Source organism: Squalius cephalus (genome assembly GCF_949319135.1).
Source record: "Squalius cephalus genome assembly, chromosome: 6".
NCBI classification, from domain to species: Eukaryota; Metazoa; Chordata; class Actinopteri; order Cypriniformes; family Leuciscidae; genus Squalius; species Squalius cephalus.
In genome coordinates, this window is record NC_137127.1 from 2,072,342 (window position 1) to 2,084,757 (window position 12,416).

At 35.3% G+C, this 12,416-nt stretch overlaps 1 protein-coding gene across 2 annotated transcripts in view; it reads right to left on the reverse strand.

Moving 5' to 3' along the window:
• Positions 1 to 12,416, reverse strand: part of nptnb (neuroplastin b) — a 55,031-nt gene that overhangs the window by 22,768 nt on the left and 19,847 nt on the right. For both annotated transcript variants that reach the window (XM_079873868.1, XM_079873869.1), the window contains exons 3-4: positions 9,616 to 9,793; positions 7,263 to 7,357 (exon numbers count right to left, since the gene is read on the reverse strand). In XM_079873868.1, the coding sequence (XP_079729994.1) occupies positions 7,263 to 7,357; positions 9,616 to 9,793 (273 nt within the window). The remainder of the gene's footprint in view (positions 1 to 7,262; positions 7,358 to 9,615; positions 9,794 to 12,416) is intronic.

A 12,416-nucleotide genomic window follows, 5' to 3' on the forward strand; every position in this document is an offset into this window, starting at 1 on the left:
AAAAATTTTTTTTTTTTTTTTTTTAATCGTAACCAGGCTTGCATAATAATTGTGTTTCCTAACACCGCAAATGACTGACATAAACGAGATGGCACAGACTTAATTAAAAGCACCCCCGCGGGCGCAGTAATTCAGGCTTCCCCTCTCCGATGTGCTGAGTCACATCATTCCCTTCACTGGATAATACACAGCTCAATGTCACACACACACACACACACCCGCGCTGCAATATTCCCCCGAATTAAGGAATACTGGATATGATCGTAACCCCTCGCTGGTTTTAACACGCAGGCGCCGCTAATCTCCGAAATTGCCGTAATTCCTTCCGTGCAATTAATCAGGATGAAGTGAATCTCTGAACGTGTGGATGGAGGAGGCGTGGATTGGAGCTTGGCTGACATCATCAACTCTAATTATGGTGCACACGTGCCTTCTGAGGATACTGTGTGTGTGTGTGTGTGTGTGTGTGTGTGAGTCACGAGCAGAGAAGCGATGGAGAGCTTAGCTCGGCATTATCCTCACTCACAGCGCATCTTTCAGACACAATACATCGTCACTTTCTCCATTACACTCCATCACCTGGCCCGCTTATATATATATATATATATTTTTAAAGTTGTATATCATGTACATCATAATAGTATTTTATGTACTGCTAATTTAAACATTGACTGAAAACTACTGTTAGTTATGAGAATCTAATAAGAATCAGATTTAAGAGAAAAATGGAAATGTAAACCATTTTAATAGTCCTAAAACAGTGATATATATATATATATATATATATATAGCAACATTTTATTATTTAATAGAAGTGACTTTTAATTACAAAATAATTTGTATTATAATTAATATATGTAATAGTGTATATAATTAATATTTTGCTAATTATAATTGTTTAATAGAAATAATGACTTATTTTTAATTACAAAATAGTAATAGTAATATTATAATTAATATATAATAATGTATATAATTCATATTGCAAAATATTATTATTTAATAGAAATAATTATTTTTAATTTCAAAATAGGATTTATTATTATAATTCATATATAATAGTTTATATAATTAATATTGCAAAATAATATTATTTAATAGAAATAATGACTTTTTAATTAAAGGTAAAATTATTCATATAATAGTGTATATAATTAATATTGCAAAATTATTATAATGATGAATATATATATAATAATGTATATAATTAATATTGAAAAATATTATTATTTAATAGAAATAATGACTTTTTAATTAAAGGTAAAATGCGACCTGCATATTTGACAAAATAAAAAATATATATATATTATGCTTAAAGAGAATGAAGCCCTTTTTTGTATTGCGACATTATTTTCATGACAAACACATTTTCCCCCAAATTCACATTATCTTCAAAACCTCCTGATGAGCAGCGGAAGTGTGTGATCAATGCCGGGCAGAGATCGGGAACAGGTCGGATACTGGGATACTGATAGCTGGTATACGCTGCTATTTGTGGAGCATCTCGTTTGCCTTGAAAGGAAAGAGCTCGTGTAACACAAACCGAATGAAATCGGCGACAGATGGAAAATATACAGTAGGCTCGAGACAGGAACTCATGCAGGGTAATGTATGGACTCGCGCTCACGACAGATGGCGCTCCGGGATCCTTCCCTAATAATGCGATCTAAATATAAACACACGTAAAGGTGCAGGCTGGGTTTCAGTGCACCTGACGTGATTTAACTCTCTGATCGCTGTACACAAACATCACATTATATTCCTATTTACACAGACTTCAGAGTGTAAACCCTAAAGCATTCACTGGGCAGATTACGATAGTGGACAGTCAACTCCTGCCATCAGAAACACTGGGAGTGAATCCAGAGCCTTAATCCCAACACAACCCAACCCAACCCAGCATGCAGAACGCCATCTGTTGCCTCAGAGAGAGAGAGAGAGAGAGAGAGAGAGCCAGAGAGAGAGAGAGAGAGAGAGAGAGTCAGAGATAGAGCCAAAGAGAGTCAGAGAGAGAGAGAGAGAGAGAGAGAGAGAGAGAGAGCCAGAGAGAGAGAGAGAGAGTCAGAGATAGAGCCAAAGAGAGAGAGAGTAAGAGAGAGAGGGAGAGAGAGAGAGAGAGTCAGAGAGAGAGAGAGAGCCAAAGAGAGAGAGAGAGAGCCAAAGAGAGAGAGAGAGAGAGAGCCAAAGAGAGAGAGAGAGCCAAAGAGAGAGAGAGAGAGAGAGAAATTTGTGACAACAATGGACCATCCAAAAGTTTAAGAAACTTTATCTAATCTCAAATCCTCTACGAAAAAACATAAAACCAAACAAGAGAAAGAAAAATGGTTTGATTTAGAATGTAAAACAATGAGGAAAAAACAATGAGGAACTTAAACAGTATAAAAATACACACATTACATGCAAAATCAGCTAAAAACTATTGAAGAATCTGTAAATTCTCACAAATTCTGGGAACAATTGGAATCAAGAAACATCCATACAAAACGGAGACACCGGAAAAATCACGTTGAACAACTTTATAGTGAAATAAAAACAAACCCAAATATATGAAAAAAATATCAATATGGAACATGCAATTGGTACCAAACCCAATCACAGAAAATGAACTGATTGATAAAATCCAGGCCCTAAAAATCAAAAAGCAAGTGGACCAGATCCTCAAAGAGCCGCTGAAGAACACAGAACACACACTCAGACCGGCCTCACTAAACCTGTTCGTCTGGGTCATTTCCCTGACACCTGGAGTAGAGGACTCACAATGCCAGTCTTCAGAAGAGGAGACACATTAGATCCAAACAATGACAGAGTGTGTGTGTAGATTTCCAGAAGGCCTTCGACTCAATTTGCCACCAAGTTCTACAGTCTAAACTCTCAGATATAGGGCCCTATTTTAACGATCTGAAACGCAAGTATCAAGCGCGAAACGCAAGTAACTTTGTGGGCGGGTCTCGGGCTCTGTTGCTATTATAGCGGCAGGATAAATGACTCTTGCGCCCGACGCAAATCTAAAATATGTTGGTCTGAAGTCACTTCATCACTCATAGGTGTGGTTTGGGCGTAACGTGAAATAAACCAATCAGAGCGTCATCTCACATTCCCTTTAAGAGCAGGCGCGCTTGTTCCATGGCGGATTGCTATTATAACGGCGGATTTGCCAGGAGCGGTTCACAGCCGAGGAGACCGGCGTTCTCGTCAGGGCCGTAAAACACAGAGAAGTGACATTGGGGATGGAGAAACACACCCAGATTAGCTTCGTATGATAATTTGGGTAAATGTGTAAGCTAGATTTATGCCTATTTTTTCACATCTTCATGGACACAACAATGATTTCCCTCGTGTGTTAATATTGTTCCTTGTAATAATGTATGGTTTTCTAAAAATGTTCCTGCGTCTGTGTAGAGTAGAGAATCAAAGTGCGCGTTGTGCACACTCTACATTATGGCCAAGCATGCGCCCTTAAAATAGCATCTGAACGCGCCACTGACTTTAGACGAGGTTTCTCCTGGTCAGTGGAGGAATTGTTTTCTGAAACTGCAAAATAGCACCAGGGAACGTTTGCGCCGGAACACGCCTCCTCTTTTCCCTGAACCGCCCCCGGGAGCGCAAGTTCATTCCCTAATTTACCGACGTGCGTCTGTGGAGGGAAAAGTCTGCTGTGCGTCGGGTGCAAAATAGGAATGATACATGCGTCGCTGTACAAAGTCAAGAGCGCTGGGTGCAAGATAGGGCCCAGAGGTATAGTGGCCAAAACATACAACATCATAAAAAAACATGCATTCAAACAATACATGTGCAATCAGAATTGGCAATAAACAAACTGAAGTCTTCACTCAAGGACTGGCCACTATCAGCTCTTCAATATACACTTATGAATTGTCGAAACTTCTAAATCATGAATTCAACAAATGGGACAAACATCTGATTGGTAAAACCCAGTTTGGTAAAAGCATCCTTAGAGTACAGAGAAACACACCTAATAACACATGCAGGGCAGAATTATGCCGGTATCCTCTATTAATCCACTTTGAGAAAAGAGCCATTACACTTTGAAAACATCTAAAATTGAGTGACCCCAACTCTTACTATAAAGCCCTTAAAAACCATGAAGTGAACGCTGAGAAGAGCCCAGCAAAGTACATCAATTCCTGACACAAAAAGACACACACACACCGAGCACCGATGGTGTGAAGACCCTATATTGGAATTGCTACGTTTATTATTTCTTCCCGTTTTTCCACACTTGTGCAATACAAAATTTGTTCTACTTTGTTCATTTTTTATTTTCCATGCTCATATAAATGCTTTGGCAATACAATGTACAATTTTTCATGCCAATAAAGCTCACTTACATTTGAATTTGAATTAGAGAGAGAGAGAGAGAGAGAGAGAGAGAGTGTGCATGTGTGTGTGTGTGAGTGTGTATGTGTGACATAGAGTGTGTCTGTGTGTGTAAGAGAGAGAGAGAGAGAGAGAGAGAGAGTGAGTGTGTGTGTGTGTGAGAGAGAGAGAGAGAGACAGAGAGCGAGAGAGAGTGAGTGTGTGTGTGCGTGTGTGTGTGAGATAGAGTGTGTCTGTGTGTGTAAGAGAGAGAGAGAGACAGAGAGCGAGAGGGAATGAGTGAGTGAGTGTGTGTGTGTGTGTGTGTGTGTGTGTGTGTGTGTGTGAGAGAGAGAGAGAGCGAGAGAGGTGCCAAACACACGAGTGGTCGGGGGTGAACAGAATGCATGATGGGACACATTCGGCATTCAGTTCAACACAAGCTCATCTTCATCTGATATTCTGCGCATTTCATCAATGTTTAGGTGAATCTCAACCGGTCAAGAACATGTGTCAATCATATTTCACATGTTTTTATGTTGATTATTAGTATAAATTATAATGTTAAGTATTTGTACAAGATTTTTTTACGACCTCCGTGTGCGAGTAGTGAATATATATATATACAGCTGACATATAATTATATGACTTGACATAATAATTATTAAATATTTCCATGAAATATATGATAATTCTGAAATATACTGTGTTAAAATGTGAGCTATTTTATGATTTTTGTATTATTTTCATGACAATAACACATTTTGCCTCAAATTCACATTATCCTAATGCAGAAAATCTTATACTTATTAAATAATATATTTAAAAATTCATATATTATTTAAATTGTACAGTATTTGAACGTCATTATTTGATGTACCGTTGATTAAAAATACAGTACAGTAAAAACTACAGTATTAAAGAAAATGAGAACACACTGGAGAGAAATTGATCATGCAAATAATCTTAATACTCTTAAAATAGCTAAAAATATCTATATTTCTAAATATTATTTAGTAGACATAATGACTTATTTTTAATTACAAACTTCCTTTTTTTCACTTCATTTGATAACGTGGTGAAATGTGACCTGGTCTCGTTTTCATTCAGTCATTTTCTCGCAAAATGATTAGACATTATAAAATATTCACCAAAATACTATGAAGCATCAAAAATCCTGAACAGCGTTAATTGACGAGTTTACAGCAGCCTGATGTGAAGAAGCTCGATCCGGCTGTGAATGTATAGAGACAGAAATAGGACAGGGACAATCCGTCAGGATGAGGGATCGTGTGTTTCTGTCATCTAACAGGCCGCGGGCCGCAGCGAGAGTGACATCATCGCGTTACGTAACCAGGCAACGCTTAAAGTGAGCTTTGACATGATGGTCTGGGCATGCTCAGTGCGCTTGACGGCGTGTCACAACAAATTGGCTTAACAGTGAGGAACACGCAGGCGAGCTCAGACTGTGCCGGCTCTCGGGGGACATAATACACTTCATATGCATGCAAACATTATCTGTGGTTATCGATATAATCCACTGTCTACAATATTAGAGAATGAGGGAATTTCACAAAGCCTGGCAAGAACATGCATGGATTGACTATATTTCACCACATACAGTAATATAAATTAATAATAAGGCCTAATTTTTTATATGCATTAATTTAAGCTTATTTACATTCAAATTATAAAGTAACATTTTAAGAATAAAAGTCATAGTATTACAGTTTTTACTGAACATAAACAAAATATACACTCTAAAAACTGCTGGGTTGTGTTAACCCAATTTTGGGTCAAATATGGTCTCACCCAACGTTGGGTTAAAAAATGCAATTTAAAAATGGACAAATTGCATTGGTTACATTAAAAATGTAAACCAACGGCTGGGTTTGTCCATTTTTAAATTGAATTTTTAACCCAACGTTGGGTGAGACCATATTTGACCCAAAATTGGGTTAACACAACCCAGCAGTTTTTAGAGTGTATAAATAACATTTTTGGAATACGGCAAAAAAAAAAAGAGGATTTATTTTGTCAGGTACTAATTTATGCTTATTTAAATAAAAAATGTAATTGAAAAGAAATCACAGTATTACTGTAAAATAGATCTCTTTTTTGTAATATGCAAAAAATAATAATGGTACTTGTAAGGTAATAATTTATGCTTTTTAATTAAAAATTAAATATGTTATAAATAAAAATCATATATATCTTTAGTAATGTGTATAATTTTATATCAGGTACTAATTTGTTCTTATTTAAATAAAAATGTATATAAAAAAATCACAGTATTACAGTTTTTATTGTAATATAAATAAAATAAATAAATCTCTTTTTTTGTAATATGCAAAAATAGTTGTATTGTTTATTTTATTGTATATTGCTGGAATATTGTCAGATACTAATTTATGCTTATTTAAATTAAAATGACAAATTTAAATGTTATAAATAAAAATTATATATATATATATATATATATATGATAAATAAATAAAATCTCTTTAGTAAAGTGCAAATAAACAATGGTTTATTTACATCTCAGGTACTAATTTATGCTTAAAATGTTTTTAAAAAAATCATAGTATTTTTTTTTTTACAGTAATATAAAATGACGTACACTAATTAGTGAGAATCATAAAAACATTTCCGTGAGTCATTTTTTCTCTCCTCTTTTGAGTCCTACAGTCTGAAATCTTCAGTCGCCGCACGTTTGACTGGTTATGAAGTCCTGGTGATGATTGACAGCGGCTCTCGAGAGGCAGTGAGGATTCAGGACCAGAACTCTTGCTGTTCTCTCCGCTGAGTTTATTTTAAGGTGAAGAGAGGCTAATTGCAACTCCAAACAATAGCTAATTATAACCCAGGTTAGGTCTCTACTGGATGGCAACGGCGTTTCGATGGTGTTAACGGCATGTTAATGAGTTTTTGACAGGATTTCTTACCTTTGACCTCAATGGTAGCATTGGCATTTGGAGCTGATTTAAAGGTGTAAACGCACATGTATTCACCAGCATCATCTGCCCTCGGTTTACTTAACCTACAAAACAAGAAACAAAATCACTGCCAGCTCAAAAATAGAACAAAAAAAATAAAAAAATAAAACTCTTAAAGGAACAGTTCACCAAAAAAATTAAAAAGCCTTTATTTTCTCCCCCTCATGTCACTTGTATGCTGTTCTTTTTCATGCATCAAGCTTACATTGATTGCACTATATTTCAAGTCTCCTAAAGATGTGTGAGGGACATTTACATTATATGCATTTGGCAGATAAGTACTTTCACATTGCATTCAAGGTACGCATTACACCAGATCAGCTCATGCATTGCATTCCCTGGGAATCGAGCCCACGACCTTGCCTTCGCATCATGCATCAGAACATTTAATCTTTACTCACAGACAGTCTTCCAGAAGCTCTGAAATCTTACGTGCATTCATATTAAAAAAGGGTGCAACATTTTAGAAAACGCCACTGATCCTGGGTTAGAGAATGGAGAAAGATTTCAGGCAAATAACTTTTTATCTTTTCATCACAACTAGCAAATGACTTCAGAAGGCTTGAAATAAAACTCTTTTTGCAGTTCATTATACCTTGTCACTATATAAAATTGCAACAGAAAATAACAGCATACAGGGTTTTGTAATGACATGAAAGCATTCTCAGGCGCGCTATTGCTCTAGGAGCCGATATTAATCATGGAGATATATTGCATTATTAATCACCAGACAGAACTCTATTGTGAGGATGTTTTCAGAGAGCAGTTTTCAGGTGGAGATGTGTTTTGTTGGACAGAGCTAGAGCTTCCGGCGCTGTGCTGTCGACTCAGGAGTGAAGCGTCTCTACTGAGTCTGTGACATGAGTCTGACAGCAGATCGCCTTTCGCCACATCACTCGCTCTGATGAGACGTGTTACTAAAGAGATTTTGTGCTCCAACATCCTGATTGTCCTCAGTATCCTGAGATGCTACACTCAAATACTCATATATTACAGACCCACGGGTGGAAGGGAAACTGGAAAAAATGCCGAAGTCAAAAGAGAGAAATTGACTAATTATATCATTTTTATATCAAAATAAATAAATATTTTACTTAAATAGAACCATTACGTGATTTATGCATCATGACATTATTTTCATGATATGATTGGCATTACTGTAATGCAAAAAAAAAAAAAAAACATTCTCATTAATAATGCTGAAATGAATGTGATAATTCTCATGAAAATGTGTCATATTTCACCCCAAAATGAAATGGAAAACAAAATTATAAATTGCATTTTTCATATCATAATTGATATCATTACATTTAAATTCTATTTCACATTTGCAAAAAATGAATAATTTTTTAAAGCATTAAATAATATATAATATAATATATATAAAACATAATATATATAAAACTTTAAAAACAAAATATTATTAAAAATATATATATATAGTTATTTATTCATGTAATTATATTTTTACTAGGGCTGTCAAACGATTAATCGCGATTAATCGCATCCAAAATAAAAGTTTGTGTTTACATAATATATGTGTGTGTATGGAGTATAATTATTTTCTATATATAAATACACACACATGCATATATATTTAAGAAAAATGTGTTATTTATATATAAAATATTTATATATAATATAAATATATATACACAGTATATACATGCAAATATTTCTTAAATATATACATGCATGTGTGTGTAATTATACACTGTACACACACATATATTATGTAAAAACAAACTTTTATTTTGGATGCGATTAATCGTTTGACAGCCCTAATTTTTACTTATATAAGTATATTTTTTAATATGTTAAATTATATTACATTAATAAATTATGTTTATGTATATAGTAATTTATACATGTAATTATATTTATACTTATAAATAATTTAATATATTACAGTTATATCTATCTATCCATCCATCCATCCATATATATACAGTATATATATATATATATTTATATATATATATATATATATATATATGAATGATATTACATTAATATGTTTGTTTTCTATTTGATTTTGGGTGAAATGTGACACATTTTAATGAGAATTCATCCTCCTGTCAGATGTATTTGAAGCACTAATTAGTGCAGTCAATTTCATATTTTAATGCTAAACTACTGGAAACCCTTAATCTATCAATTTAAGCATGTTTCCTGTAGTTTTTAATAATCTGAGGGATGAAATGATTAATCTGTGGTAATTGACATCATGCCACAGACGCAGCAGAGACGCATTCAGTCGGTAAACCCGAAGCAAGAAGCACATTTTCCATTGAAATCTCACTTGAACAGTGTGTGTTTGTGCGCGGTCTTTGTGTTGGCGATCTCCTGTCCGTTCTTCATCCAGAAGCTTTCCTGGTGTATGCTGTGCGAGTTCGTGAGGTTACACTGAAGGATGATGGGTAATTCCTGCCCGGTTTTAGGCTGCAAAATCTCCTGATCGGAAGCATTGATTCGTGGCTCTGAAACGAAGACAGAGTTCTGGACAGTTAGAGAACACAACATCACAAACTTAGTGGACATTCGTGTTTCCTCGAGACCTTCCTGGACGTGAACCTGTGTGGGGAACACATGAAAATGTGTGGTTGCACACCAAATAATGTTAACCAATCTTGTAAATTAGGTTCAACATATGTCCATTTATAGATTATTTAGAAGTTTAAAGGGACAGTTCACTCAAAGATGAAGATTCGGTCAAAATTGTACTGTCGTTTAAAACCTGTATGACTTTCTTTCTTTAGTGAAACACACAAAAATTATGAATCGAAGAAAGTGGACTGTGACCAATGACTCCAAAACAGGACAAAAACAAAATAAAAGTCCACACAACTCGTGCATTTGAAGTCAAGTGAAGCCAGAAGATTGGACATTCAGCCATAAATGAATCTTAAATTTCCCACAGAAGTCATTCAGGTTTCAAAAGACATGAATTTTAATTTTTTTTTGGTGAACCATTCCTTTTAAGAGCATCTATATCTCCATACTCGCCTTAATGCAAGCCTGAAATTGGACAAAAATGGCATAACATTTCTTTGAGATGAACAAAAAATTAGAAAATAGACACTCAATTCACAGCCGAGGACAATCAAGAATGAAAGTGAACATGCAGTTTCTGATCTGATCATAATATAAACCTCATCAGTTCAGCACAAGACCACTTTTACAGCAAAATCATCTTGTGTTTCCATTAAATCCAGTTAAACATGGATGATTTCATGTGCAAAATATCTATTTAACACTGTCATAGTTTCTGTTCATCTTGGCAGATATCAGTGGTCAAAGTTTATCTCTACTAGTAATGCTTTTATTTTATTTTATTATATAAAAACGAAGAATCTGCACGTGCACATTTGTACAGAACTGAAACGCCCGTCATGCACAAAGTCCCATACGTCCTTATTCATGAAATATTTTGGCTATACGGATGATGCTTTTAGCTATCAATAAAACACTCAAAAATATTGAGGCCTAAGTTTGAGATTTATGCATTTGAATGGCATAGAAAATCTCCATTCATTTGGATTACAGTTTTAACATAAACTAATAAACTTAGGGCCAGATTTACTACAGTAGCGTGAGAGCACAATCCCATAAAAGCGCCGATGGGAGTGTAAAGTTCTGCGAGGATCTACTGACGACATGCAAATTAAAGAACCCAGATGCAGATCATTTCCATAATGACCAACGCAATCTAGAGCAGCGCAAATTAGCGTCTGAATTAAGACGTGCTTTTTTTGGGTGGTAAATAATGGTGCAAATACTAGTAAATTGATGAGCGCAAACCGCAAACTCTCCTCCCATTCCCTTTCAGAAACACTGCGTCTGAAAGGGAAACTCCTACGAATGCATATGCACTAAGGTGCAAAAATAAGCCTGTCCTCGCCTTTTTAGAGCTAATTTTTCACGGCGTGTCTTTAGTAAATCCTGACAGTAGTTTTTAACACCAAAAGAGGGTTTGCGCTGGAGTGAGCGCTTAGTAAATCTGGCCCTATTAATAATGTGATGCATATTAATATGCATGTGTCAGTCATGTTTGTAGTAGAAACACAGCAGTGTTAACTAGTTTCTTGTAATTCAATTCCGCAAAAAAACGTTTAGTGTTATAAATGTACATGCATTTAAAAATAAAGATTTAAAATATAAAAAACTTTGAACGATTTATGACGTTAATAACTGTGGCAAAAGTCTGGGACCACAAGCTCAAATAAGAAATACCACTACTTTTTATGGTCAAACTTTTTCATCTAAATGTACAGGCTTTAATCAGATGAGAAAGTGTCCGTTAGTAAATCTGGCCCTATTAATAATGTGATGCATATTTATATGCATTATTGCATATTGCATAATATGCATATTAATATGCATATGTAACAGTCATGCATAAAATAAACAGGTAAGATGTCAAATCTGTCCTCACTCCCTCAGCTGTTGTAACACAGCAGTGTTAACTAGTTTCTTGTAATTCAATGCCGCACAAAACGCAAAGTATAGTGTTATAAATGTACATGCATTTAAAAAAAAAAAATTTTAAATATAAAAAAACTTTGATTTATGACGTTAATAACTGTGGCAAAAGTCTGGGACCACAAGCTTAAATAACAAATATCACTACTTTTTATGGTCAAACTTTTCCATCTAAATGTACAGGCTTTGATCAGATGAGAAAGTGCCTGTTGTGTGTCGAGCGGCTCTACCGTAGCAACCTCAGCATCCAGAAGGAAAATAATCACCCAGCGCTCGTACAGTAAAACCTCTAGATATCATTCCCACTCTGGGGGAGGAGCATCAGATGAGCCAATTAGCATTCCTCACACCTTCTCCTGCAGTTTGCTTTATCCGAGGGGAACGTTACTGCCAGTTCTCTGTCTCTCTCTCTCTCTCGGCCACACACACACACACACACACACACACAAATATCAGTGTGGAGATCCAGTCGAAGGTCATCTGGAGGACACCTGCTAAGAGGAAAGAGTTTAATGGTCAATCAGTGGATTTAATTTCCGGCTCACAATCCTCAGCCAAAACAACAAGAAATCGATCTTTCCGCCAGGAAGAAAACTGTGAAGAGAAGTTTTGTGGGTGAAA